The sequence below is a fragment of the Emys orbicularis genome, chromosome 10 (genome assembly GCF_028017835.1).
Source record: "Emys orbicularis isolate rEmyOrb1 chromosome 10, rEmyOrb1.hap1, whole genome shotgun sequence".
NCBI lineage: Eukaryota > Metazoa > Chordata > Testudines > Emydidae > Emys > Emys orbicularis.
The window spans coordinates 64,775,494-64,801,216 of record NC_088692.1 but is presented as its reverse complement, the minus strand read 5'-3'; the positions used below and the strand labels follow the sequence as shown (position 1 = coordinate 64,801,216).

The 25,723-nt window shown below is 40.9% G+C and overlaps 1 protein-coding gene across 1 annotated transcript in view; it reads right to left on the bottom strand.

Annotated features, from left to right (window-relative positions):
• ZNF280D (zinc finger protein 280D) overlaps nt 1–25,723 on the bottom strand; it is a 78,881-nt gene that overhangs the window by 46,266 nt on the left and 6,892 nt on the right. Inside the window, exons 2-5 of the mRNA XM_065412709.1 lie at nt 24,505–24,647; nt 17,626–17,631; nt 2,800–2,865; nt 2,558–2,700 (exon numbers count right to left, since the gene is read on the bottom strand). Coding sequence (XP_065268781.1) covers nt 2,558–2,700; nt 2,800–2,865; nt 17,626–17,631; nt 24,505–24,640 — 351 coding nt within the window. The 5' untranslated portion in view covers nt 24,641–24,647. The remainder of the gene's footprint in view (nt 1–2,557; nt 2,701–2,799; nt 2,866–17,625; nt 17,632–24,504; nt 24,648–25,723) is intronic.

Below are 25,723 nucleotides of genomic sequence, written 5' to 3'. Positions count from 1 at the left end.
GGGGGGAGGGGATGGGGAAAAACTGTAGATTTAGCAAATAATCTTAAGAAGGATACCAAATTTTTACATTTTAAAACGTTCATGCTACCTGCCTGCACTCAGATACTTTAATGGAGTAAACAGATTTCCCATTCAACAGGGGAATCAGTCATTTGTTTTTTACGCTGAAAGTGTAGTCCTCTCTCTCAGATTTCTAGTCATATGAGTCTAAGAAAGCTGTGACAACTACAGGTATCTGAATTTGTCTGGAATTTGGTTGCAGTGCCCATTACAATTTTCAGGAGTTGGATGAATGTGCTCCGCTACCTTGAATTTCCTCAGTAAAGTCTCATTTTAAAAAAAAGTACTACTTTAAGTACCACCCTGCCCAGATGCCCTAAGTTCAGTATATTTGAAGGAATGGTGCTCTTAGAGCTGGGTACTAACTACAAATTCTTAGCAAACTGATTTCTCTCCTCTGATTTTTCCTCTATTGTGAAAAAATGTGACCTCTTTATCTCATTCATGTGAGAATTTAACCTTCACTACTCTATCTCAGAACAGTCTGTAGCAGTGACAGAACTGACCCAATTTCATCCCTGTAGTTCTATCAATTTGGGGTCCTCTGACTCCTCATGGGGAAGATGGTCTTAGTATCACTCAGGCACATCCTCCGCCTTTTCAAAGAACCAGCCATATTACAAGATATATATACTGACACTGCAACACATAGCTGCAGTGCATTACTGTTCCCATTTATATTTTCCTTCTAGGTTTGTTCATTATTAGAGAAAGAAGAATATTGTGGGGAGGGGTAAAAGGCATAAGCAACTATTGTTATGACAGTCATTTGCAAAGCAACACACAAAAGAGAAATTGCAACAAAAAGTTAGAGAAAAGAAGACTTAAAAGTGATGGACTACCAGTAGCAAAACAAACAAAAAGTAAGCCATCAGAAGGGACAACCAATCTGTGGATACACAGAAATCCACAAATTCAGGGATTTAGGATCTCCAACAATTTTCTCACAAAAATCAAACTTTTGTTATTTTGTTTCTCTGAAAATGTGTATGGAACCTTCCCAAGTTTACAATTTCCTCAAAATTTTGAGTTTAGTAAATTTATACTAAATTCACCCTCCTTGCATCTTGAAATAATATCTAGCAACACATTTTAAGATTAATACCAATAAGAGAGGAAAAAAACAAGTTTACCAAACACTACCACATATTTAGGGCCTGATCTATGCTACAGAGTTAGGTCAACATAAGACAGCTTACATTGACCTAAACTCTGTAAGTGTCTACACTAAAATGTCACTCCCACCGATGTAATTCGCCCACTACACTGACTTAATAACTCCACCTCTATGAGAGGCATAGAATCAATATCGATGTAGTTAGGTTGACGCAGTGTCAGTGTAGATGCTGCGTTGCTTACATCGACTGCTGCTGCATCTCAGAAGCCATCTCACAATGCCCCATGCTGACAGTTAAATTGGTGCCAATATTCCTGTTGAGGACGCACACCACCAAAACAAGGCGCGTAGTGTGGACATGCAAAAGCAATTTAATTAACGCCATAGCTGTGCATTGACATAACTTAGGTCAATATAATTTTGTAGTGTAGACCTACCCTAGGTATCACCTTGTTTGCAACTTTTTAAACCTGATATCAAATAATGGCGCTGCAAACTCTAGAATACATACTGAAGTCTATTCCCTACACCCAGGCTACTGGACTACCAATTTGTTCACTCAGGCTATATTCTCATTTTTTTACTTTTTTGTTCTAAAGCAGTAGTATTAAACATCCACTTAATTAAACTGCAGAATAATATTAAAATGAAAAATTCAAATCTTAGCATTCTTTTAAGAGTAAATTAAACAATGGAAAACATTGCAAAAGTTTTTAAAAATATAAGTAATTAATTATTTTTACAATTACAACATATAGACAATCAAAAGTTTAATAAAGCCCAGATCCTGCAAACACTTATGCACATGCAGAACTTTGTACACAAAAATACATTGTCCTAAAGACAATGTAATTACTCCTGTGTAAAGTTAAGCAGCTGCCAAAGTCTTTGAAAAATTGAGGCCTTAAGCTTCAAACGAATTGAACAACATCAAACACAGTGTAGTAAAAAGCCTACTTAATACTAAAGTTCCTGAAAGGGAACCTATGTGTCATAATATGTTTAGTAAATTTCTACAAAAACCACAAGGTTCTTTGAAACCGAAATTTTGTGAAGTGATGTGAATATACAATAAGCAATATCCACTTTTTGTACTTCATTAATTTAACTACAATTAAACCTTGAGCTTTATAAGTTAATATAAGAATTTACCTGATTTAATATTACAGGTTGTGCTGTTACTGTAGCCACTGGCCTCGGTACGGGTTGACCCATTACAGGAATTGTAATATCTCTTGATACTGGCTGTGTCGTTACTGGAATGGTTACAGGTCTGCTAACAGGCTGTGATATTCCAGAATTTGACCCGGGTATCTGCTGAGCTGATAAACATCCAGTAATAGGTCTCTGTAGCGTCTGGGAAGTTCCTGAAACAGTCACTGGTCTAGACAACGGCTGAACGGCTACAGAGCTAGTTGCAGGTCTGGATACAGACTGAAAGACTGGTGAAACAGTGACAGCACCCGGATTGGATGCAGGAGTTGTATAGTGTTGACTGGCAGGCTTGAATGTAGTAACTGTACCTGTTACACAGAATTCCAGAATAATCATTACATAGTATTACAGTTGTATGTTTCATTAAGTTGTTTTTTTTAAATTACCATATTAGGACAATGTAGTACCTCTACTAGGTGCACCATTCTGTATCCCCGTTCGTGATGAGCTGAGGTTGACTCTGTTCAATATATCTGTTAAAAGTTACATTTGTGTCTTAATTCCAGTGACAAGTTACAAAAACTGAAGTGAAGTTAAAATAAAAACAAAAATTAAAAGCAGCATTCACATTTATTTGTGAAGGTACCACAAGCCAATAGATTTTTTTCAGTTACAAACTTGAATGCCATTTCTAAAATAAACACACAATAAAGCAAACTGCATTATCATCCTATTTATACAAATAAAGATCTTGAGACTCCTAATTTTACTTCTTGAGAAAGTTAATTCACCAAATCATGTCAAATTTTAGTTCTCTAGAAATGCAGATAGGAAAGCAAAACTCTCCTACATAGAATCCATAAATGTTTAGCTGTGTTGATTATGTAGACCATTATACAAAAATTTTATGAAGACAATGGAAACAAATAAGAAAAGTGAATACATTCATAAATTATTTCTTAGAAAAAGTTTCTTGAATTCTGAAAAAACATTCCAAAAAGAAGGAGCAAACTCCCTGCTCCCCAACTAATTACTTTGCATTTGGCAATTTAAGACACATCGGGAGGAATAATTTGAACTACTTATTCTAAATTAACTATCAACTTATGAAAAAGATCTGATCATCATTGCAGAGAGCTCAATCTCGAACAGAAGTGAAAAATCCAAAATAATATATTAGGCTGTACAAGGAACAAGATGGAGAGTACTACCAAAATATATAATACCATTATACAATTTAGCAGGATTTATAAAAGGATTAGATGTTTATATAACAAACAAGAATATACAGAAGTTAACAAAAAATATTTAACTATCAACTTCAGGGCATAAGCCAACCTCTAACTATTGGTAGTTAAAAGAAGCTTTTCCTGGGTAAAAATTATTCCTCAGCTGCTTACTGCAGAGTTTTTTCCTCTGAAACAACTGGTACTGGCTACTATTAGACATAGGATACAGTAACTCCTCACTTAAAGCCGTCCCGGTTAACATTGTTTCGTTGTTACATGGCTGATCAATGAGGAAACATGCTCGTTCAAAGTTGTGCAATGCTCCCTTCTAACGTCATCGTTTGGCAGCCTCCTGCTTTGTCCACTGCTTGCAGGAAGAGCAGCCCAGTGGAGCTAGCTGGTGGGGGCTTGTAACCAGGGTGGATCGGCAGTCCCCCTATCAGCTCCCCGCTCCCGTAAGTTCCCTGTGCAGCAGCCGCCCAGCAGGCTATCAATTGCCGGGCAGTTCAGCTGTCCCCCCCCCCCCACTGCCATGTGCTGCTCCTGCCCTCTGCCTTGGAGCTGCTCCCCGAGCCTCCTGCTTGTGCGGGGGGGCGGGGGGAGGAGTAATGTCAGGGTATCCCCCTCGCTCCTACACCCCGCTTACCCCTTCTCCATATAGAGCAGGGTGGGGACACAGACGGAGAGAGATAGAGAGAACTTGGGGCAGCAGCTGCTGTCTCAACTTCCTGATCCACTTAAAAAGACAATGCGCTTAAGAGTGGGTCAGCTTACTTAAAGGGGCAGTGTGCATTTCTCTCTCTCCCCCACACACAAGGTGTGTGTCTGTCTCTGTCTGCTATGCTGTCTGCTACGCTGTCTCCCCTCCCCTCCATTCCTGCTGCCTTGTAGAGTGTGAGAGGCTACATCAGTGTTTCTCAAACTGGGGCTGCCGCTTGTTCAGGGAAAGCCCTTGGCGTGCCGGGCTGGTTTGTTTACCTGCCCCGTCCGCAGGTCCAGCCGATCGCGGCTCCCACTAGCCGCGGTTCGCTGCTCCAGGCCAATGGGGGCTGCTGGAAGAGGCGCGGGCCGAGGGACGTACTGGCCGCTGCTTCCAGCAGCTCCCATTGGCCTGAAGCGGCGAACCGCGGCCAGTGGGAGCCGCGATCGGCCGGACCTGCGGACGGGGCAGGTAAACAAACCGGCCCGGCCTGCCAGGGGCTTTCCCTACACAAGCGGCGGCCCCAGTTTGAGAAACACTGGGCTACATTAACAACAATGTGTTAACCCTTGAGGGCTCAGCCGAGTGCTAGTTCATCATTTAGCTGCAAGGCATTCCCTAGGAAATATCCCACCCTCTTCCACCCTCTAACTTCACCACCTCAACCAAGCTTCACAATCATCATAGCTGTGAACAGTATTAAATTGTGTGTTTAAAACATATACTGTGTGTATATATACATATAATATATAGTTTTTTGTCTGGTGAAAAAAATTTCCCTGGAACCTAACCCCACCCATTTACATTAATTTTTATGGGGAAATTGGATTCGTTTCCCTTAAAGTCGCATTTTTCAGGAACATAACTACAACGTTAAGCGAAGAGTTACTGTACTAGACTAGATGAACCTCTGGTGTGATCCAGTACAGTAATCCATAAGTTTATCATACCAGTACTCATCTGGATGACATTATTTTATTTATTTTTTTAAGCAGGTAAAGAGGCAAACCACTCACTAAGAGAGGATATATAGGCTTCCCCTGCCCACAAAACCAGCACAGCTCACTATACAAGCACTGTTTGGGAAAAGGTTAAGGACGGGAAAAAATGGTAATTTACTTGCAATGTAACTGTTCTTTGAGACATGGTTCATAGGCGTATTCCACTCAGGAAACTACAAGCTTCTCCTCATTTTACTGGGAAATCCCCTGTAAAAAGCATTTGCCACATCGAGTGCCAACTGCACTGATGTCTTGGGCACCAAGCGGCTTTCTGCCAAGAAAGCCCATAACTCCTCCCTTATATCTTCAGGCAGTTTGTCAGTGAATTTAGACATTAAATCCCAGTTTACAAAATCATGTTTTGCTAACAATTCCTGCTGGTTTCCTATGCATATTTGGAGAAAGGAAGCAGCAAATTCATTTGGCTATGATGTAGCCGTGGTGGCATGTAAAATAGACTTCTATCTTGAATGGTCCCTTGCATGTCTTCCTTCTTCAGCAAGTGTCCATATGGAAAGGTTTAGTCTTCTTAAATCCCTCAAAATTGCATCTTCCAACCACATTCTTGGGTCAGGCTTGTGCTCTACTTCCTTCAACTGCAGCTCTATAAACCTTCTGTGAAAGCATACCTGCTTCTGTACTTTGGACATTACCTCATCCCACTGCAGCCATCTTGTTCTCAAAAGGTGCAAAACTACAACTTGCTAGGATCATCTAAGTATTTCCTCATTTGTGACAAAAGTCAAACCAACAGATCTTGATACATTGTAACTTTTGACACTGAAAACTATTGTTTCCTCTCCTCCGGTGTTTTTAACAGCCATGTTTCTGCTCCATATAACAGAGTTGTCATTACTGGTGTGTTGAACACTTGTATCTTGGTTGTTACACAGACATCCTGCCGGCCAAAGAGGTTTTTGAAGATGTTGAAATGACACAGACACAAGTCTGATCCTATGTGTAACTTCTTCAGTTATAGAACCTCCTGCTATCAAGATAGATAAAACTGTTTACCATTTCAGCGTCATTACATGCAACGTCAGTAGGCCATTCGTGTTTGTTTTATAGGAGGTACACACAGCTTTGGTTTTATCATCATTGATCTTAAGTCCCATATATTTTGCAGTTTTTTGCAGCTCTTCTAGCATTAGTTGTAGTTTGTTGATGGTCTCTCAGGGGGCATGGATCAGCATTCACCTTGCACTCCTCGTCAGTACCTGGCCCGAGCCGGGGACACTAATGATCCAACCAGCATACCAAATTCAGTGACGAATCCTGGTCACATGCCACCTGAGGCAAGTTCTGCATATGCTAAGAAGAATGGTCTCTGCAAGTAAGATAATATCATCCACATACTTAAGATCCTCTAAAGATTAATCTTTAAATTTCACTCCACCTACTTTGGGCTCAATCAGCTTTGTCATCAGATAGTCTATTAGAACTATAAACACGTGGTACACGTACCCTGTGGGGTACGCAGTGGACTTCCAGGTGGTACATCAACTCATCTAAATATTTGCCTAGTTTTATAACAGGCTATATAAAAAGTACTAGCAAAATCAAAACAAACTAATATTTCATACAGCCAAAATGAGAAAGGAAGCAATTTTTCAGAAATAGTGTCCTGTGACACTTTTGTATTTTTATGTCTGATTTTGTAAGCAAGTAATTTTTAAGTGAGGTGAAACTTCAAGTACACAAGACAAATCAGACTCCTGAAAAGGATACAGTAGTCTGGAAAGGTTGAGAACCACGGTTATAAACAACATAGGTGAGAGAATGCGTCCCTGGCATATTCATGATTCTACTAAAAACCAGTTTATAACACAACTATTGACCCTCACAGAGGTAAACGTATTGCAACACAGTTCTTCCACCAGGCACACTAAGTCCTCAGGCACTCCAGATTCATAGCAGTACCCACAGTGCTGAGTCACGCACCGAGTCAAAAGTAACTGCAAAGTCTATAAATGCGGTATTAAACTTCTCTTTGTTTCTGTAATCATTTTTCCATTAACATTCTGCACAGCATATATAAGACAGATTTTAGATCAGCCTGTACAGAATCCACACTGGCTGTCTCTCATTTTTGGGCTCAGCAGTATTTCAGTTGGTTCAGTAGTATAATCATAAACATCTTCTCTGCGACTAAGAGCAGTGTTATTCCCTTATAGTTTGAGCAAACTGATCCCTCTCCTTTTTGAGTGATGATACAGCCCCTCTTCTAATCTTCTGGAATATGACTGGTTTCCCAAACTTTTAAGACAGCTCTATGAAACTAGTAACCTAAACCCAGGCCACCACTCTTTAGGAGTTCTGATGAAATATTGTCAAGACCAGTTGATTCACCATTTGGTAAATGTTTGACCATACGCATCACTTCCTCAACTGTCAATTTCCTGTTTTCTGATCAGTTCTCTTTTGGATTAAGTTGAATTTACATCTTTGTGGGGATCTGTTCATTAATTCACAAAAGTGCTCACACCAATGCTTAAGTTGTCTATCAATATCTTGGAAGTATTCTCTGGAGAGAGAAGGAATAATTTTTTCTCCTGAATAAGTCAAGTCTCTTGGATTTTCTCTTTGGGAGTTGATTTGAATCTCCCTTGATGCAACCTCTCATTGACAGCACTGACCATGAAGGAGTTTGAGGCAGGGTGGGAACAAAAGTACCCGAAGCCTTGCATCGGAACATGATATCATTTGTCTGTATGCTTGGCTATTGGTGCCAAGGAGGCTGGTATGTGTCATAAGGTCCTTGCTGGTTCCAAAAGAGCCCCATTAACAAGGAGGGCTACCCTCCCAGGGGCTGCCGCCTGAAAAACGTCCAAAAGCTTGTGAGTGTTCTCTTGGACAAGCTCAGCTTGTATGCTCAACACTGCAGCCATCCTCTTCAATAGGTCCTGATAAAATTTAAAATCCTCTGGAACAGGGGAGGAGGAATCTGAAGCCATTAAGTCCTCTGGAAAGGACAACCAGTTAACCAGGGCCAGTGGGTCCTCTTGTGGTACAACTGGCTCCTCAGGTGAACCAGTATCTGCACAGGCTGCCAAAGTAAGTGGCTCCCGATGGTGTTTAGCAAAACTATCTGGTGAGCTTCCTCTGCAGCATGCAGATCATTGAAATCTGGAAAACCGTGATAGTGGCTCTTTAGGAATCCTTAGGGTGTGAAGAAGGGTGTAGGTCATAGGTGTTGTTGTATTAACTTCAATGGAACAAAAGGGGTCAAAAGAGTCAAAGGTGTTAACATGACTCGAACTGTGCAAAATTAAATAGTGTTCAATAAGGTTCAGAGTTTGGTATAGAGACCTAAGCCTGCTTGGTACCTTGGCAAACACACCATTAAAATACTTTTAATATTTTATTAAAGACATAGAAAAGGACAACAACATTTAAAGCATTTGAAATGTACAGTAATAAATAAGGCTTTCATTTTAACAACAGTCCTTGTTTCCCTTAGGTGGAGAGTCTTTTAGACGGAAAAAAAACCCTTGTTCTACAATCTCTTAGATGGTATTAAAGATGATAACTGTCCTTTTTGAGGAAAAGTGAAGAAATTAGCCGAGATGGGCTGGAGCTGTTGTTGTTTAAGTCTCACACCTTTTCCTAGAAGACAAAACAAGACAAAATACAAAAATGGAAGAGAAAGTACAGCAAAGATAGAAAAAACAGCTTCTGTCTCTGATGTTGGCTTTTATTTGCAACCTCACTGCTGGAACAAAACAGTCATAGTACATGGTACTATTAGCCACTCTGAGACCGGGCAAACTTATGACAGCATTGGGCAGTTTAGGGCACTGCATTTCTAGTCACAGACTTAGAGCAGTGTTGCAAAATATACAGCCTTGGCTGGCTAAGCCAGACTCTTATTAAGACAGAAAAGTGAAGAAATAAGGTGAGGAAGGAAAAGGACACATCAGGTGAAGAGAGGAGAGAAAGTGTCACATTCCAAATGGTGGTTGGAATTCAGTCAGAGCTGGTAGCAGAGGAGATGTCATCTGCATCCCTCTTCTCTGGCCTGGTCAGGACATCTCCCAGAATCAGGATGAAGAAGGTCCTGGGGTCCCAGGAGATGGTAAGGGTAGCAGCCATTATGGTGAAGCTCGGTCCTGTAGCCAAATTTTCTCCCAAAGTCTCTTAAGGACCCCAAGAGGGAGTAGAAAGTGGAATAACCCATCCCCTCATTATTTTGTCCACCAGTTAGGCATAATATCTGACATACCAATTTTGGTTCATGGATTTTCGGTTCCACACTTCGTTTAATAAGCATGATCTTAAAACAATTCTTGAGTTATGTCAGAAAACCTTTTGTTTGGACTAATTCAGTATCTCTCTCTCACACACATACACGCACGCACACACCCCTTTTCCTACCAACATTTGTTGTTACAGGTTATTGTGACATTTTATTAACTTACCTTCACTTTTTACAGATGAACCCACAATTAAGGTAAATTTGTAGGCCCAATTATTATAACCAGCAGCCAATAGGAAGCAGGCCAAGATGAGCTATCTTTGCTGTATGAACAGTCCCATTCTTGATACAATGCTCTCCTTCAGTAGGTGGTCTAGAAGACTTGCTAGACCGACCAAACCTCAGAAGGAACAGTGACGTGGAGGAGGACTCCAAACCCAACTGCAAGGAGCTATCTGAATAGTCAGCAGACATTGGGAGTGCCAATCCTAAAGAGGCCACTAGGCTCTCTTACTTATCTGTGGCCCATTGGAAAGAGGTCAATATCAGTGCTGATGCCGGCATAGTAGTCAATACTGCAAACATGCCCCAAGGCGTGAAGAGAGTCACACGGAGACTTGGTATGAGGAAAGACCTTGCTGCTGAAGTGCAAGTTGTGGTCGGTGTCCAGTCTGAGGGCTACCCCAGTACTAAACCCATAGGTGCGGAGATACAGGCTTGTGCAGAGGCTGAAAAACATACCAATACTGACATGGTGTGCGTCAATGATTATCACATCTTTGCTGTGTTTCTTAGTTGGTATCAACACTGGCACCAACAGCCTCTGTTCTGGAGCCATAGACCCAGACGCACCACCGCGAGCAGGAGGCACGTCCACTGCCAAGGACTCCTGGCACTACAGGAGAGTTTGGGATGGAGAGCCAAAGCAAATCCTTTACTACCTCATAAGCTTGCAGGATCATTGGTACCAATGGGGCCAGAACAGTATCCGTTGGTACCAGATTCAACAGCTGCCCCACAGGACAGTACCAGAATCAATGGAACAGTACCGATATGTTCCCCGCATGGTACCAGGAAGACAAGGGTCAACAGCCTGGCTCTATCCTGAGTTCCTGAGGAGCAGGGGTGATTTTCCAAGTCCTCCTTTGAAGAAGAATAGTCCTTCAATCTGGAGTGGCTCTGGTCTGTTTTATGGATCCTCTTTCAGAGAGGCCCCAGAGAGGAAGACCAATCCCTCTCTCTCTGAGAAGAAGAGTCTGAGTACAGCAGTTTGTCAACGACCACTGTAGCCTCTGTAGCAGCCCGAGAGACAGGGTGATCCATCGACGGACGGGGAGGCTGAGGCAGATCCTGCGCCATGAGGTGTTGCTTGAGGCGCAGAGCTCATTCTTTCCATGCTTTATCTGCAAGAAAGGCAGATGCTGCACATCTCTTTAATGTGTCCCTCACTGAGTCCAAAAAGCAGCACATGTGGGGTCACTATTCAGAACAGACACCTCACATGACAGACAGTACTTGCATCAAAAACTAACCACTGACTAAAAACAATCTATTGGCAGGAACTACTACCTAATATTTAACAGGATTATCCAGACCAAAAAAAAGAAAGAAAAAAGTGAGGTAAACTGCATGGGGAACTCAGACTCAGGCACAGGTGGTGAGAGATCAGGGTGGTGCCAACCTTATATAATTTCAGGAGGAGTCTGGGTGCAGAGCACAAGCTCCTCCCCGATAGATACTGCTATAGAAAACTCTCCGGCTCCAGCAAACCAGGTGCACAAACACCTTAGTAGAATACACATATACAACTGTTAGAAGAAGAACAGGTTCTATGTTTAGATTCTTCTTTACTTATTTGTTAACCATGCTGAGATCAAGTAGCAGTATTGCAGGGCATGTTATCCTACAGTGCCTTAGGAGTAAAGGAAAGCCAAGGATTACATGGCTCAGCCACAAAATCATTCAATACAAACCCAGCCAGAAAAAATAATTTACATAAAAAGGTATTTATACCTCTAGGTTACTGATGTGAAAGTTAATATTTCTAAGTGTTAAAATACTGTAAGTTGGAAACTGACATACAACATGTTTCTGAATGTATTTGCTCCCAACTTTTAAAGAAAGAAATCACTGAACTGGTAGAAATCAATGGCTAAGCGCCTGCAATCAGAATTTGTTGAAGTGCTAAACCAGCTTTTGATAGCATTAGCCTCTTCACCAGGTGCAAAGAAATATTTTCTTCATTTCAGTTTATCCTACTAGTTCAGTTCAATGTTCAAAATTAATTCAAAGTTAAGAAACCAATTAAAAGCTGAACACACAGGAAAGCTTGTTTTCTGTTCAATCTATGAATAAAAACTAGATGTGGAAGCACGAGGCCTACTAGTTATAAAATGTTGAAGGACACAGTGACTAGAAATAATCAGTTCAATTCACTAACTAAAGGAACTTCCTTTGTTTAGTAAATCAGTTTTAAATGCAAAACAAGTTTTGATAAACCTTTTCTCTTATGTTTCCAGCACATTTAAAGTAGTTTTAATTTAAAAAATGTTTTTGTATATTTTAACTGAATCAATTTCCATCCAGAGAGCTTGACACATATCACAAGTAAAAAAATTAAATCATAAATAAGAAATGTATCGTTCACCATTTTCTAAAATAATAAATGTCAAAATTAAGAAACTGAATAAATATTAAGCTATATAATTGCTTAAATAAATGTGTACAGATATAGCATATCTTCCTGGTTATCAAAAAGAAGCACCAAATTTAGTGTAAATGCTCTATTTAGATGCAAGTCAAAATGTGTTAATGGTTACCAACCAATGAGAATCAACCTTTCTTTAGCAAAATAACGAAAAAGTACAAATACAAACACAATTAAAATTGATTTAAATCAAGTTTTCCTATTTGCTTACTTAAATCATGATTTTTTTTTAAAAATCAGTGATTTAAAAAAAATCAGTGATTTAAATTGCTTTGATTTAAATCGGTTTACCCTGGGGGTGAAACTGTAAACTATCTAATAAGAAATTATGTAGGATAATTAATGTATTATAATATACAAGCATACAAAACTGAGTTAAGATTGCATATGCCAGGTTAACTTTAGCATTTCTTACACATTTCCTAAACAGTACTAGTATGTTATATTTAAATAGTCCATTTTCATATGCCGATGAAAGCATCTGCCAAACATGAACAAACGTTAGCCGCAACCCATTTTACCAAAAAAATATCTGAAGCACAGAGAAGTAAAGTGATATGGCCTATGTTCCAAAGCAAACTGTCAGCCCCAGAAACTGAAACCAGGTTTTTTGGTTCACAGTCTCACGGGTCAAGGTCTAACCAGCAGCTACCCAAGTACCTAGCAGGTTACTCATGCACGCTCTTTCAATTTGCCTCTGTTGTAAGAAGGACCATAGGAGACGCCATACCTGATCAGAGCAGTAGATCATATATTCCAGTATCTTGTCTCAGATTATGGCCAGTACCAGATGGTTCAGAAGAAGGTGCAAGAAACCCCATAGTGAATAAGTATGAATCAACATACTCCTAGATTTTTTTTCTTAACTGCAGCCAATTAAAGCCTGGTTTATTCCGTAAATTATAAGAGTTTATAGCACTTACAAAAAGAACACACCTATCTAACTACAGTAACTGTGTAATATTCTCATTTTCAATGTAAGTGCGTTATCTTTTAGAAAGAAAAATAAACCCTACTATAATAGCACTTCACTTTGGTATCCTGGCAAACAAGTTCACAGGTTAATTGTACATTACTACATAATTCAGTGTTTCCTTTCATCAGTTTCTAATTTGTCATGTTTCAATTTCACTGAAAGCATCCATGTACTTATGAGTAAACAGGAGGGCCCAATTTCCCTTCTATATATTGTTCACTTTTTATTCCTCTTTTTTGTCCCCTTTTAGCTGGCCACTCTTTAAACCAGTGTGGGGAAGCTTTTTTTCTATCAGGGGCCACTGACCCACAGAAAAAATCAGTCATGGGCCACACAGCCCCACAGGATGGTGGTGCAGAGGCTCATGGCTTCCCCACACACACACACAGTGGGGCAAGCCAGCGCTCGTGGCTCCAGCCCTGAGGGGGTGTGGGTGTGGAGGCTCGGGGCTTCCCACAGGCTCCGATGTGGCGCCAGAAATGAGGGGTTCAGGGTTCGGGAAGGGGCTCTGGGCTGGGGTGCAGGAGGGGATGAGGACTCCGGCTGGGGGTGTGGGCTCGGAGTGGGGCTGGAGACTCCACCGAGGGGTCACAGGGTCATGCCAGTCGCTTCCGGGAGCTGCGCGGAGCTGACTGGACTTTTAACGGCCTGGCAACCCCCCCTTTCCCCCGCAGTGGGGTGAGCCAGTGCTCATGGCTCCAGCCCCACGGGGGGAGGTGGGGCGCCGAGACTTGGGGCTTCTGACCCACAACACGGAGACTAGCCACAGGCAAGATTAAATGAAGCAGTAGGCCAGATCTGGCCCGCGGGCCGTAGGTTCCCCACCCCGATCCTTCTTTAGAAGGAAGCATTCCAGTGTATTTAGTTGCTTTTTGTCTGGACCTCTTCTATTTCGGCTAGATTTTTTTAAATAGAGTTATCAGAACTCAACACAGTATTCCAAGTGAGCATATACAAACGATTCATGTAATGGCTTTATAAAATATTTTTGGTATTACAGTTTATCCCATTCCTTATGCCTCCTAACGTTTTGTTTGCTTTTGTGGACCCTCATGCACAATTAGCAGCGGTTTTCATTTACTAGTCCTCAATGATTCCAAGTCATGATTATCTTTTTTGTTTTTCAAAGCATATTTAGAATTAACCAAGTACAAGTACACCTCTACCCCAATATAACGCTGTCCTCGGGAGCCAAAAAAATCTTACCGCATTATAGGTGAAACTGTGTTATATCGAACTTGCTTTGATCCGCCACAGTGTGCAGCCCCACCCCCCCGGAGCGCTGCTTTACTGCATTATATCAGAATTCGTGTTATATCGGGTCGTGTTATATCGGGGTAGAGGTGTAATTCAAATTATCCCCTCCAATGTGCAATACTTTGGGTCAACAATTGTCAACAATTAATTTAATCAGCCATACTAGGCCCATTCACATAGCTTGGTCAGGTCTTTCTGAAGTTCCTGAGCCTTCTCTAGAATTGACAAAACGTAATAATTTAGTTTAAAGAAAAAAAATTCTCATTTGCATGCTCTTTACCTGCTTGGTGCTATACTCAGAACCTATTGGACTGGAGCACTAGATACTAGCACATAATCCAGGGATTTGAGTCCCTCCAGAACTTTAGCCACCACAAGGGCAAGTTGTCTATGACTAGGGAAAAGGGACTATTCAGAAGACAATACCTGAGGACGTCTACTGCCCACTTGATAGCCAAAGCTTCCTTCTGATATATATTTGAATATGTTCTTTCCCTGGGGAACAACTTCCTGCTTAAATATAGGATTGGGTGCTATTCTCCCTCAAAGTCCTGGACAGCACCACTGAAAGGCTGATGTCAGATGCATCTGTATAGAGAATAAATTGACAGGTGAAGTTGGTGAGTACAGGCATCTGGCCCAGCCATGCCATCAGGGTATTAGAAAAGCATCACCACACCGGTCATCTCAGAGGACATTCTTGGTATCTTTGTCTTTTACCACATCCATTAGGGGAGCTGTGATCAATGCAAAGTTAGGGATGAACCGGCATAATGCCCCACCAGGCCTAGGAAACAACATATGTGTCTCCTAGTCCGAGGCGTGGGGCATGAGTTCAGCTTGTGGATATTAACACAGGCTTCACAAAGCTTCCTCCTACCCCCTACCTCATAAGTCACTTCTGCCATGGCCAACTTACACTTTGCAGGGTTAGCTGTGAGACCAAGGGATGTCAGTACTGCCCTTAGGTGCCACAGGTGGTCTGCCCACATACAGCTATATATGACAATGTCGCCAAAGTAAGCCTCTGCATATTGCCGGTGAGATTCGGTTCAAAGGCACTGGAAAGTCGCTCTCGCTCCTTGCGGAGTGAACAGTATAGTTGTAAAATGGAAATAGCCAAAAGGGAACAGGAGGGGTGTAGTCTTCTCCTGAGAGGATGGAGATGGGAAATCAGTCAATAGCCCTTTGTAAGGTCAACCGTACTGAGATACTGCACTGGGCCCAACCACTCAGAGTTCATCCACCCTTGGCACTGGAGAGGCATCAAACTTTGTGATGGACTTGAGCTTGTGAACATCTCTTCAAAATCGGACCACGCCATCTACTTTCGAGTCCAAGACTACAGGGCTCCTCCATAACCCCCATTCTCAGCACTGCCTGCACCTCTTCACATATTGTGTCCCACATCCTTTTTGGTAAGGGCCAGAGAATTCTTCCTAATGAGCTGCCATTGTGCTTTGTTGTGTTCTTCACAAACTTGTGGAGAATATCTGAGCAAAGTCTCTGATTATTTGCATCAAACTGGATCTTCTGATCTGGTGAAAGGGCCTCACTTAATGGTACAGGTTTCAGGCAAGCAGATACCTCAAGGCCTAGTTCAGGGCTTGCCGGCCAAGGGTCTATCAAAAGGGCTTCCCGGGTCTTTCATGGCTTGAGAAAATTTACAAGGTAAATCTTAATCTCCTTCCTCATGCCAGGTAGCTTAAAACCATCATGTACCAGGATCATTTGTCTAAGAACCTCAAAAAAGTCCTGCCAGCAGGTCATCAATTTAGATTCTGATGATGGTAATAGTAACACCCCCGGTCCACATGTCCCAGTACCCCTTTCCCTTGGACCCATACCAGAACCATCAACTTTGGGAGAGACCTACTACAGGCCCTCACTTCTGCCATCAAACCCTGGGCATATTTGCATTCCGTCAACGAGCACTCTTCTTCATATGCCCCTGTAGATCACAGGAGTAGCTAGTTACCGGACTCATCCCCATGAGCTTCTTTCTGGCAGCGAGTGGGTTTAACCCCAAAGTGGGATTAGTGTCCATTCTCAAGGGCTCCAGCCTGGCTGTTTGTGCCACTAGGCAGGTATCTCGGCAATAACTCACATGAGCTCCCTGAGGTCTTCCCCCTTCTATGCAGTTGTCCTGTGTCTCTGGAGTGGGGTCTGTACATGCTTTGCACTTCTACTAGGGTTTGGGGTCTGCTGGCAGGTGTCCTGCTCTGCTGGTGGTCCTAGGTGGTGGGTGGGCAGAGGCCGGACAATGACTCCGGATGATGCCAGAGCAGTCACTCCCAGCCCATTACAAACTGCTCCATTAGGACCAACTCTGCAACTGGGCCCTGCAGCATGCCTCTGGGCAAAGCCACTACCAGCAGTACTCTTAATTGTTGTATCACCACCCAAGGATGTTCCCCCTGGGAGTACAACTCAGCTCTAAAGCACTGCCAATGCAGCTCTTTGCTGATGCCCAGGTAATCTAAAATAGCAGTCTTCACATGATTATAGGTCACTGAGAGGCCAGCAACTCCTTCTCAAAATGGTGAGGAATGCTTCCAGATCATCATGTGGGCCCATCTTAGTTAACTTCACCGACATGGGTGGCAGAGGTCCCTTTGGCAAACTGGTCCATATGAGGCCTCCCTCAGATGTTCTTGCTGCTGGGAAATAAACTCTTTCGACAGCTGCTGCTGCACTGCTTGGGCTTGCTTCTGGGTTGTCCACTACTACATCATCTATTGCTGGAATTGCTGCTGCTGGTTGGCCTGCTGTTGTTGCCACTCTCACCATCCACTTACACCAGCGTTCATCTTGTCTGAAGTCCATATCGGCTGAGGCCCCCTCTCGAGGGGCTGGTGAGGAACCTGTTTCTGTCTCAGTGCCTTTTAATAGGCATAGAGCTTCATACCTGTATTCTCCACCAATTGTGGTCAACTGGCCCTCAACTGGGGCTTGGAGTTAGTGTCTGAATCTTTTGCCCCTGGGTCCCTTATGGTAGCCCCCGCTCCTGGGCAATCTTACAGTTCTCAGGTCACACCTGGCATCTTTTCAGAGCCCAATTTAAAAAAAATTTGCAAAAAAGGCTACTATTCTAGGGTGTATTAATAGGAATGTCGTATGTAAGACACAGGTGGTAACTGTCCCACTCTACTTGGCACTGGTGAGTGCCTCAGCTGGACTACTGTGTCCAGTTCTGAGCGCCACACTTTAGGAAAGTTGTGGAGAAACTGGAGACTCCAGACGAGAGCAACAAAAATGATCAGAGGTTTAGAAAACCTCACCTCTGAGGAAAAGTTAAAAAACCTGGGCTTGAGAAAATAAGACTGAAGGGAACCTGGTCTTCATATATGTTAATGGCTGCTATGAAGAGGGCAGTGATTAATTGTTCTCCATGTCCACTGAACATCAGACAAGTAATTGGCTTAATCTGCACCAAAGGACATTTTGGTTAGATATTTGGGAAAACTTTCTAACTATAAGGGACGTTGTGGAATACCCAATATTGGAGGATTTAAAAAACAGGCTGGACAACCAATTGTCAGGGATGGTCTAGGTTTACTTGTTCCTGCATCATTGGAGGGGGCTAGATTTGATGACCTCTCAAGGTCCTTTCAAGACCTACATTTCTACGATTCTGTGATCTTTAACAAGACCCTATGTTTTTCTAAAACATCCAGAAAATGCTCCTGATTAATAACTACAGATGTTTACATCAAATGGGACTACTCACATGAATAAAGACTGCATTTAGGAGTAAGAGTTGCAGGATCAGGCCTTATGTTTGCAAACATATGTGCTCGTGCAGACCTGTTGGCAAATCCTGTTATCTAAACATCAACATTAATTCCATTCTGGAATTCAAACTAAGAACTTGCTCAAGCCATTTAGTGAAATACTAGAAGAATCCATTCTGGCAGTTGTAGCTCACAAAGCATATTTTCACCTTAAGGCATTTTGGTATAAACATTCGGTTTGTATTCTGTATGTCTGAAACATTTAATGGCTTGCACATAAGACATATCACTAAAAAGAATATAGATTCAGAATGAATAGTTTAAAAAAGGAAAACAAATTCCATGGAGGCTTATGACTGAATCCACATAATCAATCTACAGCTTGTAATTTCAACGTGGACTTTTAATTTGTATTTTACTACAACTAATCACTATCAAAACTTTATTTTTACAGTGTTGTAGCAAGCAAGTTTAATAAACTACATTTTATCTAAGAAATATAAGTAGAATATTGTTTTTAGCCAACAACAGCAGCCTACAATCATACCATATAAGACTGTTATTGTGTCACATATCAAACTAAGCAGCACAGGGGCTGGTCAGTAGTAGGATGAGCTATAGGAAATTGTATAGGTAACTCAATAAATGGTACTCTTCCTTTCCAGACAAAGCTGAACTAATGCTCTAGTATGGCAAAAGGGAGCAATTTACTGTGGGAGGCGCTATTTCAGGAAGTAAAATCAAGCTCCTCTTCTACTCTCTCAGACTTCCCATGCCACTTTGTACATTAGATGCATTAACCACTGTATTCTGGACAAACCCAATGTTTAAAGTATGGATATATACTTCAAAAATACAAGTCCATACAAAAGTGATTAGAAATGGCATCCTGCAGTTTCCCTAGTTCCCTAGTGGAAGCTCTTAATGGTTCTACATCAAATTTGCTCAATTTACAAGTAAATAGGGATAAACACAACTGTGGTCATTCTGACTTGCTTATCACCAACAGTAATCAAGATTCTGTACATTGAAACCTTCTTATTGTGCTGATAATGGACAAGCCAGAGAATGGTCCCTTGAAATATGTGTTAACTACTTATACTAAGCAATCTGTTCCACCTTGTATTTAGCTGTGACACTGTGAGTATGTTTACCAGACCTGAAGAAGAGCTCTGTGTAAGCTCAAAAGCTTGTCTCTCTCATCAACAGAAGCTGATTCAATAAAAGATATTACCTCACCCAATCTTGTCTCTCTAATAAGCCAGAGAAGAATCTAATTCACTCTCCCATAGCTATGTTCACGCTATTTGGCAGAGTAATTGTATATTACCGAGGCAGCGAGTCTGTGGAGCAACAAGGGGGACAGAGTGTGGGAAGAACTGGATAAAGGCAGACACTGTAGGTCAATGTCTTGGATCCCCGTTCCTGGAGCTGAGTCTGGTTACATCAGAATCTCAGATTTCATTTAAAAGAAAGTATATCCTTCATAAGAGCAAAGAAAATCTTGAAGACACAACACAAGCAATGCAAAGAAGTCTGCCTTATTCTGCAGACAGCCAGAAATAATATTTCGGTGGTATGAAATACCCAGTGCATCTCAATGACTTGTAATTCCAAGATCCACTGTTGTTGGAGGTTCCGCCAGTGTATCAACCCAACAGAGGACTCTGTGCATGGCAGAAGGAGAAGAGTACAGTGGTCCCAGCCCATCCACACTAGCAGATACACCATGGATGCAGAGGGCCCTCTCTGCTGCCACTACTGCCTCTTTGCAAAGAGATGGGAACCCTGCTGCTAAATCTCCTGCTTCCAATGGGAGTTTCCTTGCTGTTGCTCTAAGGAAACAGAAAAGGGCCCCATGCCACTGCCTCTCTGGAACTTCCCGCTGCTATCATTCCAAGCGTGGGGCAAAGGCTCAGGGTCTGAGCCACAGCAACCATTACAGAGAACACTATGTCATGGTGTGCTTAGGGTCACAGATTGACTTAATCCAGGCCCAAGTACAGAGCCAGAAACTTCTCAATTATAACCTGATTCCTCCAGTGATTTGCTGTATCACCTTGGGTAAGTCACTTAACTAATTCACTCTCTCACTTTCCCTCTCTGTAAACTGGGAATTAATGTTGACCTACTAAACAATCCTCTGTCACCTCTGTGAAGTGTTTATACAGCACATAAAACATGTACATTTCTTAATATTTTTATCTTTAAAAGAGAAATGGAAAAACAACAGTGAAATGGTCAATGAAAATTATTTGTTCCAAGTTATAAATAAGAACTCTTCACTTAAAGAAAGCCCACATACTTATTAAGGAATGCCACTTCCTCACACTTATAGTGTTAAGTTATGTCCTAATATTCATTTTGTTTCCCTAGACTTGTATGATCATTTTTTCAACAACATTATCAGATAGGAATATAGTCATCTAGGGCTTGATCCAAAGCTCAGTGAAGTGAATGGGAAGTGAAGTGACTGTTTCCATAGACTTCAGGGTGGGGTGGGGTTAGGCCCCTCATTCAGTTACATCTGGAAAAAGTGTGGCTACAAAATTAGTATTCCACGTTTTCAGTTTTTACCTATTTTCACTGATAAATTACCTGTTCTTTTATTAAAGTTCAGTTTTTACTGATTTACACCCCTTTATCAATTCACTCAGTATTTTTTCGGGTACTTATTTTTGTTAACCACTAAAGCTTTACGTGACTGTTGTATTCTGCAGCTCTGAGACTGAAGCAGTTGCACAGTGTAAAACACAGAACACACACACGGTGAAAGTCAGAAAATCAAACAATGTTAATACTGTGCTATGACTGGCTCACAAGGAGACACTGCTCACCTATTTCTTTGTGTCTGTTTAGTGTGGCACTGAATTTAAACAATCAGTCCTCCACAACTAAAGATATGTAATGCCCCTTATCCACCTCCTGTAGTGCCAATCTCCTTACGGGTTTGGATGGATCAGCCTGGGCTCCTCTGGATCCCCACACAGGCAGTCCCACCCTTTCTGTGGCTGGCTCCAAACTTCCTCCTTCCTGGGCTCCCAGGGGAGTGCATCTCACTCCAGGAGCTTTCACCAGGACTTTAATGAAAAAGAGGATACAGCATGATTGTGTCAATGAATTTGTGCATGCTCTTTGTTTCACCAGACAGCCACTGTTAATAGCAGGGAGACCTATTGGTGACTTTGTGCAACATTACTACAGCAGAAAAACCTTTCCTAATGCAGATAACCTCACTCGTAAATATCTGAAAGAAAATGACCATGCTTTAGTATCTAAATTGATGGAAATGTGGTGTCTAGTTTGATTTCTCATAAGTCTCCTGATGCTTTGAACCGTCCGATTTTTGGCATTTTGCTTTCATTTTTTTAATTTCAAAGCGAATAAACCTGCATGGTTTTGTCTTGATGTGACATTCATCTCCTTTGCTGATAGTTTTGTTGACACAACAATAACTGACATGTTTGAGATGTACCAACTAACTTGGGAAAATGTAGCCACAACTAACACAGATTCTGCTTCCCAGATGGCTAAGTTTGCACAGGAGATTAAACTCAATCAGAAACTGGAACTGCTATGTATTACCTGTCCTGCTCATCTGATTAACGTTGCGCTGTCAGCAGCTACGGCTACAGAAGAAATGAAAGATGTGAAATCTTGCATCACTGGATTCAGGGCCGTTTTCAAGCATGCAAACAAGTTGAAGGCTTTGTTTTACACAGTGTGAGACGAGTGCAGAGCCAAGTGCCGATAATCTACCCGTTGTGTCAGATCAGTGGATAAACTTGTATTTTGCTGCCTGTCATGTGAACATGTGGACTGTGCTAATGCATCTCCTCAGTTTGTTGGTTCTAAAAGGAGAAACTCTAAAGAGACTGGCAAATAATCAAAATGACCGCCAGATTCTGCGCACCATTGTTGAAAATGTGGAATCACTGAGTGACACACAGAAAACACTGGAGTTTTCTCCAACTACTTGCAACATGTTTGCCAATACAGATGTTTACCGGATCCTGACAACCAAAACATCAGCTGAACTGAGCATAAAAGTTGCAGGAGAAACATATGGCAAAAAAACCCAGTTGTCTCTGGAAATCCTTCCCACCCCGGAACATGAGAGAACCAAAAAAGAGTTTAAAACCTTCAACACAACACTCAGTGAGAAATGGGAGACAACCATGTCCCGTAATCTGAATCCAGAAGTATTTGGTGCCGAAGATTCTTTTTGGAAAGTCATCCAAGTGTTGCATCCCTTCCTCAAGGTGAATTTTGCAGCAGACTATGACCATTATGCCAGAGTGTTTCAACCATTTGCCATGAAAGATGAAATTTCAACTCTGAACGGGAAATTTAATAATTACATGAACTTGCCTAACCTAGACAATGCAAAACTGGATGTGCTAGCTTTTTGAAAGTCATCAAGACACCCTTCCCAACTCCAGCCACGTGGCACAGCGAGCTTTGAGTGTACCCCCCGGATCTTTTGATTCAGAGCACATATTTTCAAAGTTGGACTATCTCCAAGACAACAAGAGGCTCAACATAAGTGAGGATATTTTGAAGAAAATTATGGGAGCATACACAAACCAGGATTTCTAGAAAAACCACTAGCTCTGAGAGAGACAAAATATACCTTTGTACACTAAAAAAAGGTTTCAATTATACTGTAGTAAAATGTGTTTTTTGTTTTTCTTTTTCCCCCCTAATTTTTCCTGATTTTTAACTTTTAACCCAATTTCATCCCAATTTTAATGTCTGGAAAATAAACACTGAAAAATTCCTGGATTTTTTTTTTAAATAAAAACTGAAAACATGAAACACTAAAAATAAGTTAGCTCACTGAATTATTTTTTCCAGTCCTATATACTACTGCCATTTTATGCCAAATAGGTATATTCCATATTAACACCATCTATACGTAAAATACACAGATTCCTACTGAAATGTCCCACACTGACAGATTTGCACAACAACCAGCAAGTCTACATTACAATGTACAAGGACTAATCAACTCTTCAAAAAAATATATAGCATGGTATAGAATATTTTTTTTTAAAATACATCAGCATAATCCAGCATGCCATGTAACTATTTATTTTAAATGGTCTTTTGAAAGCTGTGCTTTAATCCACATCTTAAAATTATTATAACACAAATTTGGTCAACTTTTCATTTTTAAGATATTGTTTGGAAGACACAGTATGTGGAACATTACCCAAATAACATTTTTTGCCAACATTTTCTAAAAAACATCCTTTCCAGTTCAAGTCATCTTTGACACCCCCAAGGTTATCTCTGCAGATAACTTGATATCCCAGATTCCCAACCAATATAATTTCAAATTCCCAGGAGGATAAACCCTTAAAAAGTACGTATTTTAAATGAGACTACTATCTTAACATCAATGGTAATATACTACCAATGCTTCTTTAATATTTAAAAAGTGAACAGTAGGGATTTTTAAAATACCAAAAGTATCATTTAAAATACAACTTACTACCCCCAAATAAGTAACAGAAAGTGATATAGATACATAGACGTCAGTACACAGAGATTTTAGAAGATTACAAATACTTAAATTTTAAAATAAAAACGTAACAAAAATCATTTTCTCTTTTACTTACCTGCCAAGGCCCAAGTACAGGACAAACATGGAATTCTGACACAGCTGATGGCATCATAATCACCTAACTCATTCCCTGCACTAGGAGAAAACTACAGAACTTGATAAACATGAACTCTTACTTCAACTGAATTAATATCAGATTATTAACAGCAACATCTTTATTTGACACAGGTTCCTTTAAGTGATTATTTCTATATTAACACTCTCCCCTTCTCTGATTATGTCTTTTGCAGACACAAGGTATCTGCCTTTCCCTTATTAGAAAAGTGTCCAGCCATTTAGATAGGATTGCACTGATAGAAAGACTTTCTTTTTCAGTTAGTTCTTTTTAAAAGAATGGATTACATTGATGTACATTATGTCTGTCTAGGCCCGCTCCAATCTTCACTACAAAGACAACCAGGTTGGAGACTTCAGTTATAACATTACTTCATTCTGTCATGTAAATTGTACCTTAACCAAGCTCCCGAAGTATACTAAAGCCTTCAAATGTCCTTTCTTTAACCTGAGGGACAAAGGGTAGGCAACTGTGTTGTACTTGGCTCCCAGGAGACAGTTGTATTTTTAGTGTATAGATGATCAGGAATTAAAAGAATTTAAATTTATTAGCTCTTATCTGACAATACAAAATCTAGTCTTTTCAAAAGAAAGTAATTTTTTAAATTACTACTTCCATTCTTCATCATACCAAGAATATATATTTAAAAGGTTTGTTTTATAATGTAGAAAATGCTATCTTACATGTACTGGCCGGTTTGGAGCTCGAAATCTCCCCAATGAAGATTGGCTCATCATCATCATCATCATCCTCCTCAACTTCTTTCACTCTCTTTTGCCATGGTTCTAGCTCCTCCTCCTCACATTCCATAAACAGTTCTGCCATTTTGGTACTAGATAATAAAAAATAATCATACAAGCGTGTCATGGAAAGTAGGGGGGGGGGACGGCCAAATAACCCACACCTTTCAATAATAAAATTATTGTGTTTGATGCAAACATGACCACAGAACACTCTTGAGTTGTAGCCTTCATACAGATACAAATTATGAGGAGTTTGATATTGCTTCCATTGATATGAGTGGTCTCTAGTATTGGGCGCCAGGTACTTAAATACTTTAGGGCAGACCTATTAAAACCCACCTCTGCTCATTCTCCTTGCTTTATCATTCCCTTTGCATCCTCCTCCACTCTTGCAATCATTTTATTCTTTTTATTCCCACACACTTTGCAACATCCAGAACTAAATCCCTCTTTCTATGTGCCAAAAGTCCTAAAGCTCCTTCAAATCGCTCCTTCAAACCAACTTCTGTCTTGTTTCCTACTACTGACACCCAGTTACAGGGCCAAATCTACACTAGAGCTCTCACTATTGATTGACAAGATGCCCTTGGCATTATCATCACCTTCCTTTAGACTTGCTCTAAGAAAGGCACCATTGTTTTCACCACAGCATCTTGCCTTATCTACTTGTGGAGATTTCCCACTGGCAGTGCACCAATTGGAAATTAAGCAAAAGCCCAGCCATGTTGTCCATTCCTCACTTCTCACCCTAGTGCAGTCTCTACTAGAATATGAGAATTCATATGATTTCTCTATGTATTTTGTCTTGCACTATTTTTCTTTGGTTTAACCCTTTTCTGTCATTTTCTTATCCACTTATTTTCTCTAGCCTCATGATCTGTCTAAATTAGAGACTGTCAACTCTTTAGGGAAGGGACCATTGTTTTTAATTTCTGTAATGTGCCACATGAGGCAAATGGACTTACAATTTGTTCAGCCCTGGCCTACACTTTATACTTAAAAGAATTATGAAATATTATAAGACAGGAATACAGTCTTTAATGCATGAAAACATCATTAAGAAACAGATCAAATAACTGTTCAACTGAACAAATTAAAACAAGATTTTATTACCACCAAACTGGAAATCTGAATTGTGCCTATATCTTGTTCTTTCTCCACCACA